General features: G+C 36.4%; 3 protein-coding genes across 7 annotated transcripts in view; 2 read left to right on the forward strand and 1 right to left on the reverse strand.

The window, feature by feature from the left end:
- Positions 1-5,090, reverse strand: part of LOC121726217 — a 40,566-nt gene extending 35,476 nt beyond the window's left edge. The window contains exon 1 of the mRNA XM_042113493.1: positions 5,071-5,090. The gene's annotated coding sequence lies outside the window, so the exon portion shown is untranslated. The remainder of the gene's footprint in view (positions 1-5,070) is intronic.
- LOC121725492 (tyrosine-protein phosphatase non-receptor type 23) lies at positions 28-15,373 on the forward strand. The gene is made up of 21 exons (XM_042112523.1): positions 28-193; positions 290-492; positions 577-899; positions 1,015-1,188; positions 1,274-1,560; positions 1,664-1,854; positions 3,063-3,207; positions 3,403-3,634; positions 3,945-4,144; positions 4,546-4,678; positions 6,658-6,825; positions 8,595-8,732; positions 9,065-9,151; positions 9,366-11,432; positions 11,544-12,016; positions 12,105-12,248; positions 12,352-12,480; positions 13,254-13,435; positions 13,760-13,938; positions 14,326-14,448; positions 14,658-15,373. The coding sequence occupies exons 1-21, from the start codon at positions 107-109 to the stop codon at positions 14,873-14,875; spliced, it is 5,883 nt and encodes a 1,960-aa protein (XP_041968457.1). The 5' UTR covers positions 28-106; the 3' UTR covers positions 14,876-15,373.
- Positions 15,374-20,314: 4,941 nt separating this feature from the next.
- The window catches only part of LOC121733452 (protein spire), a 142,663-nt gene continuing 137,532 nt past the window's right edge, over positions 20,315-25,445 (forward strand). For all 5 annotated transcript variants that reach the window (XM_042123718.1, XM_042123726.1, XM_042123744.1 and 2 more), the window contains exon 1: positions 20,315-20,901. In XM_042123718.1, the coding sequence (XP_041979652.1) occupies positions 20,637-20,901 (265 nt within the window). In that variant the 5' untranslated portion in view covers positions 20,315-20,636. The remainder of the gene's footprint in view (positions 20,902-25,445) is intronic.

The raw sequence follows: 25,445 nt of genomic DNA on the forward strand, positions 1-25,445 counted from the left end.
ATCTGTCAGAAAAATATAAAACAAAAATGACAGCTCAACACAGTAAATTTTTGTGACGAAATAAATAAAATTATTGTTGAAGATTGTCCTTTAAACTAAATAAATAATGGAGGCTGTGCCGAAGGTGCAACTTTTGAGCTTTGAGCTAAAAGTGAGCCCAGAGAGTACTCATTTTGGCCCGAAGTTAAAACAGGTAATTTTGCTCATCATCTTTCATTGCCCCCGTTCACTTATTTTTCGAATACATGAGCCTTAATTAACATTAATTATGGTGTTCTGTGTTTTATAGTATATTGCTGAAGCATATCGAGAAGACCCCGACAGCTACGGAAATGAGTTGCACCAACTAGAAGGTCTGCGATCTGCAGCCGTAAGACCAACTATTGATTCTGCTGGCCTATGCTCCCTGACTAGGTATTTCTGCCAACTTCGAGCCATGCAGAGTAGATTTCCGATGAACAAGGGCCAGCCCGCGGCTTGTACTTTCGCCTGGTAAATATAATAATTAGATTAGTGGACAGTGGTATTGATTTCTTTGTTAAAATTTTGTCACTTAAATTTCGTTTTATATTTCAGGAAAGACCTTTATGCCAATATGAATTGCTCACTAGCAGATATTAAGTTTGAAATGGCATGTATATTGTATAATATTGGAGCCCTACACACCCAGCTAGGTTCCTCTGAACCTAGGAATAGCCCAGACAGCTTAAAAGTATGCTGTCAACATTTTCAACATGCTGCTTGGGCATTTCAACAATTGAGAGAGCAGTATCCACAACCTTCAGGAGCAGATCTCTGTCATGAAATAGTTAGGCTACTGCAAGAAATATGCTATGCCCAAGCTCAAGAATGCATTTTAGAAAAAAGCATACAAGATACAAGAAAATCAAGTGTTATTGGTATGTTACTGTACATCTATTATTAAAAAAATGCAATTTAATACCTACCATGTGAAATGGGCAATGAAGTATAAAATAATTTGAGTATCAATTGTATTTTCTTTACACTTTTCAGGATCAGTTGCTACACAGGTGCTACACTTTTATAAATCTAGTTTTGCAATGCTTGGACCAACTAAAGACTCAGAGAGTGTAAATGAGATTGTTGGGCAGAAATTGCATAATTTTTGGTACCGCTACATCTCTTTCAAAATGTCTTATGTTGGTTCCATTGTCTGTTTGTACCAAGGTATATTTTACTTTAATATTTGATGAATTTCTCATAGATGTGATCAAGAACTTTGTTTAAAATGCTTAAACCTCTTTTTCTTTAGGCATGAATGCAGAAGAGCAGCAAAAAATGGGTGAAAGATTGGCATATTATCAGTTGGCCGTGGATAGACTGGGAGAAGCCAGGAAGCTAGCCAAGTACATTGAACCTGTACAAGTGACACAAGAAGCTTTGACATTCACAAATGATGTAATTGAGGGCAAGAAGAAGGCTGCAAAGAATGAGAATGAGTTTATTTACCATGAAGAAGTGCCAGACAAGGACTTGCTTTCGGAGCTCAAGCCCGTGTGCTTGGTGAAACCTGTCCCCATCAACTTCAATGATCCTGAGGTATTTATCAGAATCTTGAAGAAATTGTATTTATTTACCTACTTAGTTTTTCTTATTATTAATTTTAATATGTTTGTAATTACTCATTAACTGATTCTTCCAGATATCAGGACCCGACATTTTCTCCAGACTTGTCCCAATAGGAGCACATGAAGCATCATCTTTGTACTCTGAAGAGAAAGCTAAATTGTTGCGTCATGTGATTGGACTCACAGATGCAAAGAACACTGAACTGACAGAATTCATGTCTTCGTTACAACTTGATCAATTAGATGTTTTGGATTCTGATCAAAAGTAAGTTGTTATGATGGTGCTTTTTTGTCTATTGTATAGTCTTAAATGTTCAATGTTGTTTGTTGTAAAAAAGTATTTTTAAACCTGTATAAAAACAAAATTGACAAAGCATGAGTTATGACTCAGACAAAAAATAACTTTATCATATAAGATAGTATGTGGTTTAAGTCATTCACCTAAGATAAGAACTCCTTCAGTAATAAAGTACCCAACTTTATCATGAAAATGTATACTATATTAGGATTTGAGGTTGTACTAAAATAATAATGACTACATAGTATAAAACAAATTCGCTTTTTCTGTCCTCATGTCCCTTTGTTTCCTTTAATCTTTAAAACTACGCAACAGATTTTGATGCAGTTTTCTTTATTAGATAGAGTGATTAAAGAGGAAGTTTTTTAAGTATAATAACAATCATTAAATAGTGGAGAAATACTATTATTTTCGAGGTTTCTAATCTAATGTCGTAAATAATTTAATTTTTTCCGCTTACATTGCAAACGCAGGCCGAACCCTACGAGGTTTATCAAAATCCCGGCAACGCACCTGCAGCTCTTCTGATGCCCCCTTATTTAATAAAAAAAAAATGTACTTACTAAGTATTGTACACAATGAAAAGGTCTACAGAAAACTTCGCGATGGTATATGTTTATCTCTTATGGATATCCCACAATAACATTTTCTTGTCAATTACTTTTTACAACAAATAATGGCTAATTTATGAAGCGATTTTAACCAATACAGAATTTATCCTTATTCAATTAAATACTTTAAATACATTGTTAATTTAATATAGATCCATATGGCCCTCTACATCATATGATTTAAATGAATATTTTCGAAGATTTAAATATTGCGGGACGTAGCTTTGAGGCGGTATCGGCCATTAATGCGGGCCACGGGTAGTAATGAATATAAATCAAAACTACTGGATCGATTTTAATCTTTTTTTTTAGTGAGTGACATAACATGCTATATCATATTTTATACCCGTGCGGTGCATATTTTTAAGCCGGGGCGAGTCGCTAGTAGTCTATATTTTGAGAAAAAAAAATTATAGACTTTAAGTAGTACTTTAACCTAAAATTAATTGTTTGCTTAATATGCCATACTTACTAAAAGGAAAGACAATTTAATGCTGTCACTTGTGAATCACTGATCTTAGATTTAATTCAGTTCCATGTTCAAGACAGTATGTTATTTTACAGGATTCCACAAGAAATTGTAGATAGGTGTGCTGCAATGAATGCCAAATCTGAAATCATTCAAACTTTGGTCGATTCAATGAACAGTTTAGCTGAAATCATCAGTGACGTAGAACACTCTCTTGAAGAAATTAAAACACTCATTCAAGTAAGATTATCATCACTTTCTCTTTTAATGCTACTTATTAAAAAAAAATGTAGTCTGTAGATATTTTAAGAGTATTGATAAGCTGGAAATCAAATGAAATTCTTAAAGTATATTTTTAATCATACAATGACAAAGCAATTATTTATTGTTGATATCTTCCTGCGCTTAGTGCTTACACATCTTTTCTTTGCGCAGGAAGAAACAATGAAGGAAAAGGAATATCAGAAGCAAATGGGTCCTCGACCACCTTCAATAGTTCAGACGGAGATATCCCGGGAGTATCATAAGTATCAGGAGGCACACTTGCGAACAAACGAGTCAAACCAAGTGTTACATAAGGCTATGACGCTGCATATCGCGAATTTGCGCCTCCTATCCCAACCTCTCGAAGTTCTTGAACATAAGATACCAAGTATTGAAAATATTGGTGAGTTAATTTCTTTTCCTATGCTTTGTGTGCTTAGTAAATTAATAGACGTGTTTTTTAAGTAGTTAGGTAATAGAAAATATAATTAGGTTCGGAAAAGCTTTCTAAATGATAGTTAATGATAATAATCCTATTTCCCATACACATTAGTATGTTAGGATTAACAACCAGGCGCAATGGCGTCCTTCAATTTGAGCTCACCATTCACGAATAGGCTATGTCGAAATGCATCCTATGTCGTAATATGTATCGTATTGTAACCTTAGAGTCCTCGAAGCGCGCACGTTAACGACTTTATTGTCTATCGCAGAGGGTCTAGATCGCGACTCGATGAAGGAGATGCGTCGCGTGGTGGGCAAGGCGCGGGAGATGCAGCGGCAGCGCGACGGGCTAGTGCAGCAGCTGCGTGCCGCCGTCGCCGCCGATGACGTCACGGCGCAGCTGCTACAGCGCCCGCAGGACCCGCCCGACGAGATATTCAAGGCAGAGCTCGAGAAGCACACGCCCACGGTACGTTTTTGTAACATGTGTACACTTTAAAAGAACATCGTGATGCAGCGGCAGCGCGACGGGCTCGGTCATACGGTGCGCATTTTTTCTTCTCCTTTATTGTGCATCAGTCTTGAGGCTATAAGCAGATGGGATGACGTATTTCTAATTTAACTTTAAATTTTGTTCGACAAAGATCTAGGAAGCTTAATATTACTACTTATTATAATGATCCATACCAAAAAATATTATTGCAAAAGTGTGACTTTCTGCCTGTCTGTTACATATTCACGCGTAAACTCAACTGATGAGACCCAGGAATATTATGCCGGAAAAATGTAAGGCTCCGCGTTATAAACGAATTTCGGAGTAATGAAGTTGCTAACATCTAGTCTAATATACTATTTTCAATTTTTGTACAGGTAAAAATCATCGAACAAAACCTTGCCGCTCAGGAGAATATAATCAACAAGCTGACGTCACTGTATGCGTCGTACGGTGACTCCAGACGACTTCTTTCGGAGGTGCTGAGGAAACGCGAGGGACTTATAAATGGTAAGTAATTACTAAATTTCGATACGCTTAAATCTTAATAATATGATTCGTGACATGTGACGGGAGTCGGGAAGAGCTTGAACATCGTGTTTTAAAACGTTATTTATTTTACACTGTGACTATACACCCTAAATAGTAGTGTCCGACCGAAGGTCTATTTTTGGCCGAAGCCGAAGCCGATTAATCGGCAATCGCCACAACCTTCGGCCGAAGGTTTATAATCTTAATCTCGACTCTTACCCCCTTATTAATAAACGTTGTATAAGCTTTGAATAGTTACACGATGTTTTGTCTTCTACAATCCAATTAAAAATGTCACTTGTGTGACAGGAACAAAACACTGCATAACTATTCTAAGCTTATACAATGTTTATTAATAAGGGGGCGGGTAATTAATTTTGTTCAAAATTGTCTGCAAGCTACAATGAATATTAAAATTATTTCAAAACTTCAATATTGATTTGGTTTACAAAATGTAGGTAATTGTAGGAAAAAATGTAGCTGACCAGCTCGTTCCCGAATGTTTTTTATACATTTAACTAAGCAGGCTAACAATAATTAGCGTATGTTCCATCTGGTGGAAACTGGTTATCGTAATGCCTTGCGTCGTCTGCAACAGCAGAGGTGCTACTGGTGCGTTGCCGCGTCAATGGGTGTAAGGCCCCTCCTTACACCCATTGACGCGGCAACACATAGGGGATGTGTTTACAGCCCTCTCACTTACTGAACGAAGCATAGAAGCGGTAAAGCTACTATTCAATCAGAATCAGGCTACAACGCATCGTATTTTAGTTATTAGCCAAAAAACAAAAATTTTGACTTTTATCACCCTCCCCTCACTCCTTAAAAACCAAAACAGACTTAGGACTTTTAGTATGTTTTGTCCCTAAGCACCCTTAACAAGTTCCATCAGAAATCTCTTAGGTTCCCGCTCACGCATTCTACAACTACTTTCTTGACTGTACTATTGTAAAAAATAATAATTTCTTTATTATTTTGCAAATAACAATAATTAGACCAATCAATCAGTCTTTGATTGATTGATCTCGACCTGATCTGAACTCGACTAGACTGAAACTAGACTAAAAAATGAAATAAACAAACAGTAACTTCTTAATAAAAAATTAAATGATTTATTAAGAAGTTAGTGTTTGTTTATTGTATTTAATAATAATAAGAATTTAGTATTTGACAGTGACTCCCAGCGCCCTCTCCATACACGACCGGTCCATCGCGTCGCTCTCTCACGATTCACATTTCACACAGTCTTTCGTAACAGTTCGTTCAATTTCGACGGTTGCTCGGACCTTCGGTGAAACCTTCGACCGGGTTTTAGGCCGAAGCCGAAGGTTCGCCGAAGATGGATTTTTTGGCGGCCGAAGGCTGCGGCCGCCGAAGCCGAAGCTTCGGTCGGACACTACTAAATTGTGAAAGATTTAGAGAGACGGTTAAAAAAATAAGAGTGGGGGGGGGGGGGGGGGGGGGTTTAATATGTTATAGAAAATTTTATAGCGTAATACACAGGGAAGGATGAATCTAAAATCATGAAAAATTTGCGTTACAATAACTTAAGGGTAGGCATTCACGAGCGATCCAGATGGCTCTCGTGCCATTGGCTCGATACTCGATGTCGCACCGAGCCTCGCGAGTAACACCATACGAGCGCGCCGCGCCAATTGGCTCGGCGCAGTTGAAATTCCATCGCGTCGAGCCGTTCCATTTGGACCGACATGCCAGTGTTTTCACATTCATGGACGAATTTTGGATCGACAGCGTGCCAAATAGATCGATGGATCGCTCGTGAATGCCGATCTTAATACTTGAAGCTCTCTATTGTTGGCTACATAAAACTTTTATAAAGTGATCGCTTATCACAAAGACGTTAATGAAGAAAACTTTCACAACGGCTTACGATAACGTCTAATAATAATTGTATTATACATTTTAGTGGACCTCTTCTAATTAAACCTCTATTTCAGCGCTGATAACCTCGTACGACTCCCACGCGGAGCTGCTGGGCAAGTCGCAGAAGGGCCTGGAGTTCTACCGCAAGCTGGCGCACAACGTGGGCGGGCTGCTGGCGCGCCTGCGCAGCGTGTGCCAGGTGCACCGCGAGGAGCGCGCGCAGATGATGGCCAGGCAGGAGGGTGAGGGTCTATCTATATTTCTAAAATGCTCCCTAGACGGTAATTCAGCATGCAGTAATACATGCATCTACGTGACAGTATTAATTGTTGCATGACATGCCGATTGCCGATCGCGAAACGATCATGCGTGCATGTCATGCACATATTGCAGGACGAAAAATTAAAGAACTTGTCAATCAATGTACAGCACGTAGTTTGCATGTCATTCACGCCAATCAATACAATAAACGATCATTCGTGCATGGCAGCACGTAACGCATGTAATGCTAAGGTATCGTCTATTTTGTGCTTAATATTACTCCTCTTCTCTCTCCTCCAAAACGGCTCAACCGACTTTAATGAAATTTTGTAGATACAAAATTTTGTATGTAGTACACGTTAGAGTGACGACTGAGAATAGGTTTTTATCTATTTTTTATATTGCTGGGTCAGCTAGTACTGATATTTATACAAGGTGTAACAAAACTAAGTGATAATACTTTAGAGTTTGGATGTGTCCCTTATACAGAATGACTGGTGAGACATGTTCAATACTCGAGGACGCGATATTTGGCTATTATATTAAATGAAAAAAAAAAATATATAAAAAATAATATCAATTGATCACTGAATAAATGTAGCTTAAAGTTAAATAATTATTTATCCAACGCATGGACACCGCGCGCGGGATAGGTAGCGCGCGGCGCGCGGCGCGGGGCGCACGCCGCCGCGCCGGCCGCGTAGTCATTTACCTTATGTTCATGATCACAGAACAATAAAAACAGTAGAAATGACATACCACGATTTGTTTACCAGAACCACTGTCGCCAAACTCACACAAACAAACAGAGAATAGACCGTTGCACTACTAACAAACAAACAAAAAGTACATAGGTTGTTTACACCATGCATAAAGAAAATGTTATTATGTAGCGAGATTTATCAAGGAAATGTCAGACACGCGAACAGCGTCAGTTTGTAAGCAACGTAAAACAGAGTTTGATCATAAATTCACGCGAACATTTCGGAAACGCTTTAACTCTTAGGGTGGGTTGCACCAACTTACTTTAGCTGTAACTGTTACTATAACTACAATGAAAAATGTCAAATCTTTGGTTAAAGTAAAAAATGGACGCCATATTTAACCTTGAGCTCGACACAAAGTTAATTTACCTAGCGGAATAGAGAAACAAAGGCCTGAGCAAGAGAGATGTCACTATCAGTAACACTGCGTGGTAAAAAGAGACATGTGATATATGACAGCAGCACTCTTTTTTTGACGTCCAGTCGGCACGTGCCGCACGTTGACAATTTAATCTCATAGAAATCATGTTTAATCATGCTTGTGTAAGTGTATACGTACACATATTTTTCACACAGATGAAAACCAATTTCGGTTACGTTTGACAGCTCGAGATTGTTGCTCTATTCCGCTAGGTATATTTACTTTATGGCTCGACAAGGCATTGAATGAACGTGGTGAAAAAAGGAACTAACGCTGTCATCATACAAAAACGCCATTTTTGACAGTTCTCCTTTACCAGCAGCGCCGCCGCCCACGTTCATTTGAAGCCTTGTCGGACCAGCTGTCATGTGTCAAATTCTGTGGTCAAAGTTAAGGTTAGGTTAGGTTAGTTAAAGTTAGCCATAACTTTAACTTTGACCACGCCTCTGGTGCAACCCACCCTTAATATAAAATTGATATATATGCGTTTGTGACGATGTTGCAAAAATTAATAAAATATTCTTAAAAAACATTATACACTATAATTAAATATTCTTGTACACAGCTCCAAAGTCTACGCCTTCTTCAGCGGCAAAAGTCATTGATGCCGTTCCAACACCAGCCAGTGGCGCACCCCTGAAACTTAAGGACTACCTACCCTACATGAAGAACAGAGGAATGGCAAGGGGCTCGATTCCACAAGGTAAATACTGCGAAATTATCTAATAACTGAATAACTTTTTTACTTATTTATCTCTTTATAACGGTCTTTAAGACACAATTTGACTAACTTTTCACGGTACGCATCCATGGTCCACACTTATATTATAACTACTGTCGCCGTCTGTTTGTAACTTTTGCCTCCATCTATCGCTGTTAAAACGTTGTAAATGTACGGTTCCCGAAGAAAGGAGAACGAAACGAAGTTCTATGCGAACATAGTGGCCAGCATCTGGACATGTTTTACATTTTATGTGTAGCACATTATAAGTCATATCAAGCATATTATAAGTCTTACATTGTGTTCCCTTTTAGTTCAACCAGAAGCCTTGCCAGCGGATACATATTACCCGGAAACTATTTATCCGACATCAGTACGACCTACACCAGTCGGCTCCGAAGGTACGTAACTGTTAATCAATGCAATGCTTTTGCCAATGCTATTTGGGGGCTGTTTCACCACTTCCTGATAGGCTATCCACAACTTATTGACAGATTCTGCATACTCTATCTATCAAGAGTGGTGGATACTGGATAGCCTATCCGGCACTTATCAGGAAGTGGTGAAACAGGCCCTTAGTATTTAAAATACTGAAAATGTTAAAATTTCTTACAGCGACAGAATTAACTCCTCCCAGTATACCAGATGGCGTAGTTATGCCCCAAATGCAAAATGTGCAAAATCCTTACGCCAAATACGGAGCTAGCTATGGAACAGATTCAGACACTTACGCCCAAGTTAAATATGCCCATCCTAGCCAATATATAAAGCCCGAAGATATACACTCCCCTTACACACCATCGCAGTATTCGACCCAAATGACGGACCCCCAAATATACACGAACCCTTACTACTCAGCGACGAACAACACGACTACTTCTGTCACTGAATCCCAAGACTCCTATTCGAACCAAACGATGGCACAACCTCCTACTCATCCCACTCAATACAACCCATACATGCAAAATCCAGCAAACATTCCAGAACAGAGCACTTCTATGTATAACCCAGTGAGTCAAGACTTCAACGCGAGCTTCTCGCAGATGCAGATTTCTGCGAAACCTGATCCAAACTCCCAGGACTACTCTCAAACGTATTACAGCGTTCAGTACCCGCAGATGTATACTTCGAACACCCAGACTTACAGCAATGCTGGTCAAAAGTTCAACACTAATACTACTGGGCAAATGTCAAATGAGTACAGCTCCAACTACCCATACACCAGTGGAACTTCCACGCAATTAGACCAAAATGCTGTCAATAGTCCAGCAGTTCCAGATATGGCCTACTCTGCTTCGAGTGTACCGGGCCAAAATGTACCTAGCTCTTACGCAGCTATGTCTCAATCTACGACAAATGTAACTAATCAAATGCAAAACATAAATACGGCTAATAATGCAATGGCATATCCCAACACGTTTAACCAAACTCCGAATAGTGCCGTACAAAATGATCCTTACTCTTATTCCAACATTTCTCAAGTGCAAAACCCTTCAAATTCCATGATGAATATAACCGGTCAAAACGTTTCCGTTGCGGGCAACAGCGGAGTCGAACAGAATCCTAGTATTACAAATCAAATGTCAAACTACGCCAACTATACGAGTGTTCAGCAGGCTATGCCAAATGTGTCAAATCCGGCTTCAAACGTTGCCATGAATATGAACGTGTCGGCTTCTATGCCATACGTCTCTAACCCTTACAGCGTGGAGCAGCAATATTCCTTTGCAAATGCGTACGACAACGTTTCCCAACCCTACGTTTATTCCACGGTCCAAAACTCAGTCACTACAACAACGAATGCAAACACAACAACATTCAGTACCGGTCAGACTTACATGCAAAACGAACCATCCTCCTACGTTGACCCGAATCTGTCGCAATTCGATGCTCTCGATAAGCCAATAAAATCCCACGTAACTGGGCAGGCTCTATCGAACATGCCGAGTATGCAACAGTACTCGTCAGTCGGTTATCAGACAGATCAAAGTATTAGTCAAGTAAATCAGCCCAATGTTCACCAAAGTAATCAACAAAACTATGGCCAAACATTCCAAGATCAAAATACTAATCAAGTAAATCAACCGAACCTTCAGCAAGGTAATCAGCAAAGCTATGGCCAAACATTTCAAGATCAAAGTAGTAGTCAAGTAAATCAACCGAACCTTCAGCAAGGTAATCAGCAAAACTATGGCCAAACATTTCAAGATCAAAGTAGTAGTCAAGTAAATCAACCGAGCCTTCAGCAAAGTAATCAACAAAACTATGGCCAGACATTCCAAAATCATCCCGGCTATACTTTCAACCCCGCAACGGGAGCGTACGAGTATACTTACGGTTCGCAAAATTCTTACACGAGCTACGACACGAGCCAGACTAATTTGAACCAATCCGTGGCGAACGAACAAAATTTTAATACACACGGAGTGTATAGTAGTGCTGGAACGTGCGAAACCATGCAATCGCCCTCCGAAAATCCACAACAGAACACCTCGAATTCAGACAACAACCAAATATATTACAATTTACCTTACGGGTACCAAACCGTCACAAACCAGTCCTACGAACCGTCTCCGTCCATGCCCGTGTCGACGAACTACGGGGCGAACATGAACAACTCGACTTACATGCAGTCTGGCCAGGCTCCAGATACGAGTGTCACATACGCTAGTAACGACCAAGGTAAGGAAGACTTATTACTATAAATTATTGTTGTAAATATACACAATATACATGTATTTAATTTAATAAATGTTGTAAGCAATTCAAAGTTTTTTATTTCCGCCGTTCCAGTTCAAACGCAGAAAGAGTCTGTCTCACAACCGAGTAACGTTGAAACTACACAAAGTACTAGCGACGGAACTACAAAAAGTGTATCACAAGGACATGAAAAAAAAGCAGAATTACCTGCGGCACCTACTTTGGATCAACAATCGGAACCATCGACGTTTGATTTACTATCAGACATCGATTTTACAGTAGAACAAAAGCCACTGACACCCGATATAAAAGTGCCGCAGATTTCTGAAAAAGTTATTGTAAAACCGACCGTTATTCCGAAAGTTGAACCTGTAAAACCGAATATACAGAAGGAAGAGGTTATAGAGCGACCACCTAAAAAGGATCTTTTTGCCGATCCAAGTCTGCTTAATAAGTTCACTCAAGAAGTCAAAGACTTGCAGCGATTGACTGATACTTTAAGTATAAAGACTTCGAATGGTTTAACAGTATTAGAATCTAAATGGAAAACTTATCAAGATATTCAGGTATGACGCATGAACAGTAAAATACTTTTTAAACACATAAAAACGATTTTATAGTGATTAATAAAATATCGACGTTGTTGCATTCCAGGTTAAAGAAAATAGTAATAGATCTAAGAAAATGGCTTTGAAACACACTCGAGACAACATAGTGACTGCTGTTGTGCCTTATGATGACTCTAGACTGACTCTGAAGTCTGATTCTGATGTTTACATTAATGCCACATATTATAAGGTAATAAACTTAATATATCTTTTTATTGATTTCATTTTAATAAAGTTTAAGAAGTGTAAAACGTGATCATACATCATTACTATAATCTGTTTATTTTTTTTAGCAATTGTCTCCATGGTGCATTCCTCTAGTGATAGCAAAATGTCCTAACGAAAACGAAACGGCAGTGTTTTGGAAAGCTGTTTTAGAAAATAAAATAGCCTGTATTATATGTCTACAAACCGAAATCGAGGTTAGTTATTTTGATACGATAAGTATTTGTTTCTTTAGTAACGACTAACGGACTTTAAGGGCGACCGACCCAAAATTTACGATTTTATAATTCATTTTTATACTTGAAAATAAGCCCCGATATGATTTATTTTTTAAAATTAGATACTACATTATATTTCCAAGAATTCGATCTGAGCAAAAACACGATATCTTAAAATTTTCTCGATAGAAAAAAATCACAAAGATGCATCTAATTTTCACGAATATTTCATTTAGGGATGTTAAAATATTCAAGGCATGTTAAAATATTAAAATGTTAAAATATTAACTTAGTTAAATGCACGGCTATCCGTGCATTGAACTAAGTTAATATTTTAACACATTGTATAAAATTCTATCATTGAGAAACCGACCTAGCGGATTTTAAAATATTGTATATTTATCGAGTTATTGAGAAAAAACTAATTTGGCGATGAATCTGTGTCGTCCTTTTTCATATGACAAAGGACGACACATTGTATAAAATTCTATCATTGAGAAACAGACCTAGCGGATTTTAAAATATTGTATATTTATCGAGTTATTGAGAAAAAACTAATTTGGCGATGAATCTGTGTCGTCCTTTTAAATATGAAAAAGGACGACGTCCTTTTTCATATGAAAAAGGGCGTGAGTTTGAAGATCCTTTTCGGACGATGTTTGATTTTTTGGGTTAGTCGCACTCTTAATTGCTTCCTAATAAACCTAACATAGAAAACAATTTTAAAAAACATGTTTGAATACGAATTTTAGATGCAAGGCGAGTTTTACTGGCCAACAGCAAAGGGTCAAAGTTTGGAACTGAGGAATGGGCCAAAAGTGACTTTAGAAGAAGTAAAATGCAATGTGCACTGGACTGAGCGAAAATTGAGACTGTCACTTGAAAATACTGAACTTTCTGTGACGCATTACCAAATTAATGTTTATCCTGCCAAGTAAGTAGTAAGATTACTCCATTTTCTACGATCATTTTTTTTTGTTTTGATAAAGGATTTGGTGTATTTTAAATCGAGGGTCACACTTAATAAGCTTGAACTTTAAATTAAACTATTTGGTAATTATTCTTGAGAAGAAGCAGTTTTGTTTCTTTAGTTACAAATTTTCAGGATTTTTGCTTTTGACACCTATTATTATCATAAAATACACGTACGTATTAATTAGAATTTACAAATTCAAAATCAATACTACAGAAAACCTAAAAAAACCATAAACATAGCACCTGCATTATTGTCATTAGTAATATTATGTTATCTGCACAGGGTTGTATGTTCCCCGCTGGTACTACTTGCGGATCGCACGCTCGGTCTCACGTACGAGGGGCGTGACGCGCCGCTCACTGCGTGCGTACAGTGCGGCGCGGGGGCGGGGCGTAGCGTGGCATTCGCTCTGCTGCTGCTCGCCATGTGCCAAGTGCGAGCTGGATACCCAACACTTATTGGTAACGAGCTTTGCCCGCGGCTTCGCTCGCGTTAAGAATATTATTATATACAAACTTTCATCCCCTATTTGAACCCCTTGGGGTTGGAATTTATCAAAATCCTTTCTTAGCGGATGCCTACGTTATAACATCTACCTGCATGCCAAATTTCAGCCCGATCCGTCCAGTGGTTTGGGCTGTGCGTTGATAGATCACTATGTCAATCAGTCAGTTTGAGTTTTATATATATAGATATAATTTTTTTTATATTTAATTAAACATAGGTAACTTTAAACTTGACATGATTTATATTTTTGTAAATTCACTATCATATTACATAATATCGTTTCGAGAAACAAATTTCTTGACAATTAAAATAGACCTATTTACCGAAGATAATATTTTCAGACACGTTAGATATGGCGTGCATGAGCCTCGCCAGACATCGGACGAATGTTATGGAAGATCCCAAGTTCTTGGCCGACGCTTACAGGACCGTTCTGTTCTACGCGCAAGGTGTTCTGTGCTCAGGTAAAACTTTGAATATCTTTTAATACTGTGAGTGTATTTAATTATTACTTTGTAACTATGAAGATCTTGTCTTGATTATCGTTAATTAAGAGGGTAACTTACTTAAAAATTAGATTGTCTAATGTCTACTACCAACAAAACGACTTATCTACGTGAAAGCATGACCAAAAATCTTCTAACTAGTATTTAAAGCAATGAAACTCATACAGGAACTACATCGTTCAACGGGGAGACAGTAGCGGTACCGAGCGGCGCGTCTGTCCTACCGCCCACCCCGGTGACACCAGCGCCATCTAGTTCCAGCCAACGGAACAAATTCTCCCGAGAGTCGTTCGAAGAGATGAAACAAGCGCCGGGGCTGAAGAGCGGTGACATGAAAGATCCCCTTAACTTCCTAGACCCACTGTGGAGCTTAAAGAAAAAATAATTAATAACAATTTGACGAGACCACCGATCAGTGTCAGGTGTAAATTTTATTTTTTACGATATTTTAGTGTCGTACATGAGAACTACCAAAAATCTATTTGATATTCGTAAAAACAAAAAAAACTGATTTCATAATTATTAACTTAATACAACCCGTGAAGTAGGGCTTTCGTAGCGTCAAATTTTAAGTTGGGTCGTAACGGAGCATGATAATAAAGATGTTATGCAAATACAGTCGTTACAAATGAAATAACATTATCACAAAATATAATAAAAATTATGTACTGCTATAATGTATGCTGAATTAAAACTTTTATCTCATAAGTTATGGAAAATATACAATTAAATTACATAGTTAAAAAAGTAGAAGTATTAGGTTTTATATTAATCGTATTTAGCAATACATGATTTTTAAATACGTCATACTATAGTATTTAAATAAATAAGAGATTAGATTTACAATTGACTTTGATATTCATAGAATTAATGATATTCGGTCAGTCAGGTGTTGTAAAATTAATTATATTATTATCTTTATATAATATTATTATTGGTAAATTCACAAAAAAAAAGTATTAATAATTGTGTTATGAAAGATATTGCAATATTGCATTCTTATCCGTCTAGTAATTCACTATTTGGAGACTCCTAAAATTAAATAGGTACTTATTATTTCTTTTCTTTCGTACTATGTAACGATCTCTAAAAATATCTTTAAATCACATTCCTATGTATAATGTGGTAGTGTTAATGATACATTTATTTTATTTCTACCAATGAAAAAAAATACGCCAAAAATGTTAAATTTCGTTTTCGATTTAATGCTGATAAAAATGACAAGGCTGATCTGCAAAAGTTCTAGATATAATAAAAGTAATGGTATTAATAAGAATTAAAAAATATATATATTTCAACGTAACAAGGGCAAAGGCCCGATCGCCAACGGAAATCCTGGGGCCCGATTTTCATACCGGAATGTCATTCCTCTCCTGCTCCTGAATACGCGCGAATGAAATAGCCAGCTGAGAATTAAGATCGAATCGACACGGGACTTAAGAGGTGTGAAAATCGGGCCACTTGGCCTTAAATAAGCGAATGACAGAATAGAGTTTCACATCTATAAAATTGTAATCCTTAATTTAAATATTATAATATATATATAAATAATTATTTATTAGTTTTGAAAATTGTTGGATAATAAATTACTTTGTAAACTATTTTTTTTCTTTAATTCACTGGTCGTAAATGACTGGTAAGTGGCAAGTTAGCTGGTCGAGTAAGTAAGTAGGAACGAACGAATTTTTCTCATGTGAAGTATTTATTATTTATATCTTATATCTTTAAACGAGCAATTCTTATATATATATATATATATATATATATATATATATATATATATATATATATATATATATATATATATATATATATATATATATATATATATATATATATATATATATATATATATATATATATATATATATATATATATATATATATATATATATATATATATATATATATATATATATATATATATATATATATATATATATATATATATATATATATATATATATATATATATATATATATATATATATATATATATATAAGAATTGCTCGTTTATATATATATATATATATATATATATATATATATATATATATATATATATATATATATATATATATATATATATATATATATATATATATATATATATATATATATATATATATATACATATATACTGACATATATAAAAGGAATCTCGGAATCGGCTCCAACGATTTTCATGAAATTTAGTATACCTACTTATAAATTTGAAATTTAGTAAGTATATTACCTACTATATTTAGTATAATTTAGTATACTTAGGCGATAAATCGATCTAGCTAGGAATCATTTTTAGCAAATGTCATTTTATTCGTGTTATATCGAATACCGAGCGAAGCTCGGTCAAATAGCTAGTTATAAATTATATGTATACTATTTATATTACATTTTTTAATGTGGGTTATATATACGTAACACGCCCCCTTAGCATCCTTAACGATTTAAGTATCAACTATCATGTATTATAACGTCAAATGATTCGCGTACCGTACACCAATATTATAAAAATAATAAATATCTACAATTCTACATAATGGCTATCAATAAATTCACCTTACTCATTTGAGTGTATAAATATTTTGTATCAAAAATACATTAGCGCGGCTTTTGATATATGGCGGGCTAACAGCGCTATTAAAATTTGATTTGTTGACTTTCAAGTCTCACTAGCTCATCATCATTAAGATGAAGTTAGATTACCGCTTTAGAGCATAAACCACTTTTGGGTGACCTTGTTAAATGAACGACCTAAATGTATGGAAATTGAAAACTGAATACAAAAACCTATGAACACGACATTGCTAATTAACACTAGAAAGACCGGAATTCCGAACTTCCTAGGAAGACCAAGAGCGGTCAAATGACCGATGATGGGTCATTTGACCGCTCTTGGTCTTTCTAGAAAGTTTTGACGTTTTGACGTTTTTTGTGTGTCTTATTATTTTGCTTTTGCATTTTGTTGATCATGTAATTATTTATAAATGTAATTAAATTAAATTATAGAACAAACATTTAAAAAAAATATTTAAAAAAGCATTTTATAGACCTACTACTAACATGATTGACATTATAATGACTCCACAAGACTTGTAGGTTTTGTTCCTATATTTGAGCATAAAACTCAGTTTTTTACATATTTTATATTTTCCAATTTTAGCATAGAATGGTAAAGTTACTTGAATGTACAGTAAATCATGTCAAGAAGCTATGAGCATCTTCGTGAAAATACCGCGTAAACGTACCGTGATTTGGTATCGTATTTTTAGTCACATCATAAAAATCTATTATCACTAAAGCTAAAAAAGTATTAAAATATGCTATAGAAATAAAATATATTTAAAAATTGCATATTTTTAACAATTTTATAAATTTTTCATAGAACTACAATTCGTAACCTTTAGTTTCTTATTTGCTTTGTTTGTGTAAGTAAAATAAAAAAAATAACATCAACTTAGCATAAATATTTTGTTTTAATTTGAACAACCAATAAACCCTGGCTGTGTTAGGCCAGGTCAGGCAACAATAATACGAAAATCTACGCTGATATTTGAAGTAACGTTGATGTTTTTCAATAAACAGGGTTTCACTAGGAAAAAACCTTGAAATACACTACAGTGTCAAAACAGGCAATGCAAAAGATTTTATTTGTACACGTTTTAGTGATAATATATTTGCAAATATATTCCCATTATATTTACATATCAAAATGTGAAATTTTAGACAATTTACATAAATAAAAGTATTTATCCCAATCTTTGTCCTATGAGTCATTCACAAATCTATTTCAGTCGAGTTTTTAATAAATTTTAAATCAAATTTAATATATTATATACAAACAAAGCATAAATAATAATAAAACATTTGAAACAAAAATAAAACATGCAAGATAAACCCATTTTCTTTAGAAATTGTATTCAAGCGGTCAATTGACCGCTGCGGTCTTTCTAGGTAGGTTATTATTTAAAACTTATAATTATTGAGCTATCATTAAAAACATTTTATAACAATTTTAACAATCGAAAATTATTAAATGTCACGAAAGGAAAACGAATTTCATGCAACGGTAACAAAAATATCGCAAATTGAAAACGAAAATGCGGTCATTTGACCGCTCCGGTCTTTCTAGTGTTAAACGTTTTATACTATAAACAAGACAGTATTGCACAATTAGCAGGGTGACCAAAACATAGTGGTAATAATTTAGGGTGCGTACTTATACAGAGTTTACTGTAAAAGTAGTAGCGCTAAAAGAGCAAGTTTTTTGTGATTTGTATGGGCAAGCGCCGCGGGTTTGTCCATACAAAAGTTTTTTTAAAGTTACTCTTTTAGCACTGCTACTTTCACAGTCAAGCCTATCAAGGGGGGGAATCATACACAAAGTATTATCACTATGTTTTGTTACACCTATGTCAAGGAACTATGAAATTTTGGGAAGGAAATATTACCTAGGTCTCATCCCTTGGGAATTGGGAAGCTCCCACTTTTTAGCAGCGTTTCCCCATTGAACTACTAGCAGAGCTCGGTCTCCAAGGTCTTACCTACCAATAATAATAATAATTGATATTGCAATAAGCAAAAATTGCATTATGAATACAATAATGTGGGATTTGTGTCTTAGGGATTTTTATTCTGGCCAGCTCGGGGTATCGTTCGGTTTTCGGACGTGCTCAGAAGTCATAACCGAATTAATAATATTTTTTTTATGGAATGGGGTCCACAAAAACATTATATTATTTGTAAATGAGCTTTCTGTACACGCTCTTTCCTTGTCTTGACACCGACCGCAAAGGAGTGCCAGCTTGCTTTAATCATGAATCATGACCTGATGATGATGGTGAAAGTAACATTGACAACATGACAATAAATCTTGTTTAAATAACATTTAGGCTATAAAATCACGAATTTAGTTGAACTTTAACATGATTTTAACACCGTGCTCTGTCGCGTGAAGTGACTGACCCCGATTCACTCCAGTGCTGCAGTGGCATGAATGACCGACTGATCCTGGGATCGATTCCGAGGTCGAAGTAACATGGATCGCCAGTCACTCCACATAGAGCCCATTTGGACACAAAGGGGCCATAATATTATGTCTGTTTAGAGTGTACCTATGGGCTATGAGTTATGACCTCTACTAATCTACTAATTTAAAAGGACTAGGGAATTAATAAATAATTAAATACCCATCAGCCTAGTAAAGCAGGCTGCACCAAAAATGTAACAAAAGTTTAAATTTCTATATTTTGCTTTGATAACAATAAGTATAGGTCTACCAGAATCTAATGGCAAAAAGTGAGAAACTAAATGGGCTCTAGCAATACCGGGGTAATTGAAATAAAACATTTTGATCGTTTTTTTCTTATAGCGTCTGATTTTATGTGTTAAACATGCAAATATAAATTTTTATCCAATGATCAAGGATGTTTTTTGAAAATTTGCTGTCAAAAATTGCTATCAGATCCCGGTAGACCTATAATCAGGTAAGTACTTAACCCTAAAAATGGAAAACATATAATGGACGTACAGACTGACAGACATGACGAATCCATAAGGATTCCATTTTCGCCATTTGGCTACGAAACCCTGAAAAAGCCAGTTCTCTAAAGGAAAAGGAACCAAGATTAGTTACAAAGTACCTATTTTTTACAAAGTACCTTTTATAGTGTTAGACGTAAACAAATTAGGGAGATTTTGTAGTGCGTGAGGTGTTTTCAAGTGCAAGCCCGCCAACAGCGGCTGCGGCCGTTATCTCGCAGTTGAGGCGGCCGCATCAGCCGGCAGCGGGCAGGCGCTACGGATACGGAAAACCGAAAACTAACGCCAGTTGAGGCCGAGTCGCCGATAAGTGTGCATGTCGATCGTCGCTCGCTCGCCGAGGTTCGCGCACGCGCTCTCGCGATCTTAACAACGCAACTAGCCCGACAAAACTGAAAACTCATTCGTTCAACGCAAATAAACTGACAGTGACATTTTGTGGGAATATGTGACAGGATTTGTTGTGATGTAGATTTTGCTTTTGTTTGGTGATTATCAAAATTCTGTGTGCCGCTACAAATGAACCCGTGAATACTGACCCGCAGAAGTGATAAAAGGTGTTGTGTTCATTTGAACATGGGACCGACTGGTGCAGGGTAGCGCGATGATGCGCAAGGACAGTGCCGGCGCCCCCGGCGGGACCGAGGTCTCGCTGGACGCAGCCGAGTGCCTCACTCTCCAGCAGATACTTCAAGCCTTCAACTCCAATATAAGCGAGGAGCACGCCTGGGCTCTCTTCTACCAAGCCTCGCGTTGCTATCAGAAATGTCTCGAAGAAGGAAACGCATACTACTTGCCGACCGAGCTGGAACATGTTTTGATACATAAAGATGGGACGGTTCATCCTAGCACGTTGCTGCAGACGAGGGGTGAGTATTTTCTAGACAGGGTCTTACTGTAGCAGGTAGATATTAAAAAGGTAAACTTATTAGTTTGCTGTTTGTTTATTAATAAGTATGGCTGTCAACGATGCTGTTATCTAAGTACTTGCTTTTGTAATCGTCGAAGATAGTGATCACTGATCAGTGACAGAAGCGTAGCGTGCCTTGGCGAGTGGCGGGGCCCCGTATAAACAATGTTAGGGGGCCCTAAGGTATGGTTTTTTTAACTTTAAGAAATGGTGAGTTATTAATAATTTTGCTCTCGTTGGGGCCCCCCGTGGCCCGGGGGCCTCGTATAATTGATACGGCATATACGGCGGTAGCTACGCCACTGATCACTGATCACGGATTACACAAATATACCTATGCTGTATGCATTAATTACACGCATGGAATTCGACTGACCATAATACTATGAAGTACTTATTAGATAAAGGTAAGAAACTTACATTGGAGATGAACCGCTAGGGTTCGGAAAATACAACTTCTTGTTATTGTTTATATAGGTACTTACATCTCACTAGTTTTAGCTGATAAGATATCAATTACTACCTGTTTAGTTAATAAAAAGCCAATTTTTTTTCTATTTTATAGTCATATTACCTATATTATTTTGCAAAAGTCAAAACGTAAATTAAGTAATAATACTCATTTTCACAGTAAAGGTAGGTACGGTCTCCGGATAGTCACTAAAATAAGAGCATTGGCGATGCGAATCATACGATCTGCAAGCAGTACTAGGTAAATATACCTAACATCCACTAATCTACCGTTTGTCAACTGCCATCACTCATCAGCCGCTGGAGAGCAATCCTTTATTCAGGATGATGAAGGTACTCACCTCAAGTTCTCAAATCTCAACTTAATGCAAAACTTATACAAAACGGTTCTTGAACATTTTCCAAGAAAAGATACTGCCTCCAATTTTATTAATTGGGACAGTTTTCTGTGTGTTAGTTGGTACTACTAATATATATTCTGTGGTGTTAGTCCTTCATGAACTAGAAATTGCAGCAAATTGACAATAGGTAGGTATATTCTGCTTTAGATACAATTTTGCTATACTTAATATTATAATTAGTAATTATGTGGAATAATTATAATAATCAAACTCTGTAAATAACATGCCGATAAAGTAAGTTACGTAAAGTCTAAACAGCAATCAACTAATCACTTATCTAATAAGTAATGACTAATAAGTTATGTGGTCTGTTATGAAAATTGTTTGTGCAGTGACCTGCACAAACAATTTTTGAGATTTTTTTAAAACCGAGACAAATCAATATTATGACTTACTTACATAGTTCATTTGTTATGAATATATCGAGCCTAATAAGGTGTCTGACTTGCCAATTTCCATGTATCTAGGAGGCTGGCATAGATACGCAGCCGCCAGTTGACACTCTTATTGACTTATTATTTACGGGTGCAGTTTGACCTCCACCACTTTACTAAACGGGTCAATATAAACATATTTTATATTGACCGGCTTTACGCTATTTTGCGACTTAATGATCTAATCATAGTAACGCCGATTAATTCGTCCTACCAAATTAAGTTGACTTTATTAGGTTCAGATGACAATTGAGATTTATAAATACCTACTTCAGGCTTTCATTACAGACGGTTAACTCCTCAATCTATATTTTTAAAACTAGCTGTTGCCCGCGACTTCGTCCGCGTCAACATAGTATAATAACAAAGATGGATAGTCCGCTAACAAATATGAAAAATGGTGGCGCTAAAACATAATTTGTTCTCAAAGTGGACAGTAGACAAAATAAGTTTGGGAAACCCTGCTCTAAACAATCCTACAGCGTCTAGTTCGTCGCGCCACCTTTTCTTAGGTCTGCACGGCCTTTTGGTAGCCTGTCTTTGAAATGAAAAATTCATGTTGAAAGGAATTGATATGCCATGTGCTAGTAGATATTATGTTTGATAGTATCGATAGTTTAATGATAGTTCCGATTATTATGATTATGCTAAGCTATTTATCATTATAATTACCTACATAGTATCGTTTCGCAGATATTTGTTGAAAAGTTGGGGTAAATAGTAAATACCTTGTTAGGTCAATAACGGAGTGCTCAAAGTGCGATATGATAGTAGTCACTACTTCATTTTAAGAAAGAGCCAGACTTTCTGCTTCGCGGGATGAAAAAATTGTTCAATAGTTCTGTTGTTTTCACACGTTTTCTTAGTTGGAACTTGAAGGTGTCGTCGCCAGTATGAGCACGAATGGGTCTTTACTCTTTGCTCTCTTGTTTGGTCTCTTGTAAACTTTTCGTACTTATACTTTTCAGTAGGTCCTGTGTGATATTTTAAGTCCATACACCTCAGTCCTCACCTTAATAAAATAATAATCCATACTAATATTACAAACGCGAAAATGTACATCTGTCTGTCTGTCTTTCTTCTCTTTATGTTGCCTCTTCGCGCTTAAACGCTTAACCGATTTGAATAATTTTAGTGTTGAAATATTTATGGAAGTAAGTCTAGGCACAGAATATATTAATATAATATTAGTATTACCAAGTCTAGGGAAGGTTTATATTAGGAAGGATGTGTAAGAAGTTCATCGGGTCATCTAGTTTCATTTTAACTCTTTCGATTAGGTCCACCTCAACTTTCAATTTGGTTTCTCAACCGGCCGGCTCTGCTAAGTCAATCGTTAACTCCTCTGTTAAATGTCAATAAACCTAGATGTAGGCTTCCTCGGATGTATCTAGCAGATTATATAATTTATTGTTTACGGTAACCTGCTTTCAATAGCGTTTCCGCTACTATTGTGTCTTAGTTTCTCTGAGGATTTATTGTGTTTGGAAAGAAATTCTCATGATAATATATTTGAGAGCGGCAATTGCGGCAATAAAGATCTACGAACATCATCGCACTATTCGCACCTGACTGTCAATGCTATGTAAAGTAAATAATACTACGCCAGATTTGGCTAGAGATGACCATTTAAAAATCCATACGTTGAATAAAAAAAACATTTTTTTTTAATGAAATAAAGGGGGCAAACGAGCAAACGGGTCACCTGATGGAAAGCAACTTCCGTCGCCCATGGACACTCTGCATCAGAAGAGCTGCAAGTGCGTTGCCGGCCTTTTAAGAGGGAACAGGGTAATAGGGGAGGGTAAGGAAGGAAAGGGAAGGGAATAGGGGAGAGTAAAGAAGGGAAGGGAAGAGAATAGGGGAGGGTAGGGAAGGGAATAAGGTAGCGGATTGGGCCTCCGGTAAACTCACTCACTCGGCGAAAAACAGCGCAAGCGCTGTTTCACGCCGGTTTTCTGTGAGAACGTGGTATTTCTCCGGTCGAGCCGGCCCATTCGTGCCGAAGCATGGCTCACCCACGTATAAAACATTTTTGAAAGTCGGTTGAAAATTATGCCCTACTTAGATGATTTCTTGAGTTTTTTTTGTCAGGAGTTTATCTTTTCAACAGCGTTATTAACCAATCAAAAAATTCAGATTAAAAAAAGTTATTTCAGAGAAGTTCTTTGAACTAGTTTTGTTTTGAAATTTTCTCAGTTCTCACGTCTTCTCCACATCTAAATTGTTAAAATTTAAAAAGTAACACGGCAGGTTACTTTTACGGACACACTAGCTCTAAATAGATGAATAGTGAACTTTGCTTACCTGCCACAACCTTTTTTCTGAGAAATCCCTATTGTGTCCAGGGCTACTTGCTAGTTGCCCGACAGTCGACACAAAACAGTCCCGAACTTCCGACCTTTTGTTATTTAAGGTCCACTCTAAACTCTAAAGCTAAACTTTTGAACTTCTGTTACATGTAAAACAAACGCATAAATTATAATTATAAAGACAATGATAATGTTATGTCATAATAAACGGACATTTAGGTAAATTGTGAGCAAATACATAGGTAACAAAATATTAAGGACGTTCACCGCTTGCCTACATTCACTGTTTAACTATAGTTATTTAACGTTAATAAGGGCCCGTTTTTTGACCGCTAGTTAAGGTTACTAATAGTTAAAAACTGTTAGTTAAACTAACTATTGGTTAAAAATTACAAAATGTTGTTTTTCAATGGATAGTTAAGCTAACTGTAGTAAAAGTTTTGGACAAATTGTTAAATAATTTGACCACGCTCGGACTGCGTAGTTAACATTGACCATTAGTTTGATTTGTTTGTTGTAATTGTAATATCTAGTCGAGTTGTAATACTTTACTTCCCAAAAAGAGTGCTTTTATAAAAAATAATGGATTTAAATGTACTTATACATTTCGATGACTCGGAAAGTTCTTCTGATGAAGAAATCATTCTAGAATGCGTTTTAACACGCCGCGTCGCCCGAAAACATTTCGCTCTAAAATTGTGCAGCTAGCTGCTAGACTATTGGGATGAAGTCGAATTTTTCGAAAGGTTTAGAATGTCCAAAGAAACAGTACTTTGGATAGTTGCTGAAGTGATTAAGTCTATATTGTGTACTATTTACTAAATAGGTAAGTAGCCAGTAGGTACCAACAACAACGGTGCTGTATTACATAAATATTGAAACTTA

This window comes from Aricia agestis, chromosome 1 (assembly GCF_905147365.1).
Source record: "Aricia agestis chromosome 1, ilAriAges1.1, whole genome shotgun sequence".
Taxonomy (NCBI): Eukaryota; Metazoa; Arthropoda; class Insecta; order Lepidoptera; family Lycaenidae; genus Aricia; species Aricia agestis.

What these genes read in the sequence shown, in the direction of transcription:
- LOC121725492 (XM_042112523.1), top strand. Translation starts at nt 107, where the DNA reads ATGGAGGCTGTGCCGAAGGTGCAACTTTTGAGCTTTGAGCTAAAAGTG. An exon ending in AAATTAAAACACTCATTCAA is followed by an intron (nt 3,208 to 3,402) that starts GTAAGATTATCA and finishes TTCTTTGCGCAG; the next exon opens with GAAGAAACAATGAAGGAAAA. An exon ending in ACCAAGTATTGAAAATATTG is followed by an intron (nt 3,635 to 3,944) that starts GTGAGTTAATTT and finishes TGTCTATCGCAG; the next exon opens with AGGGTCTAGATCGCGACTCG.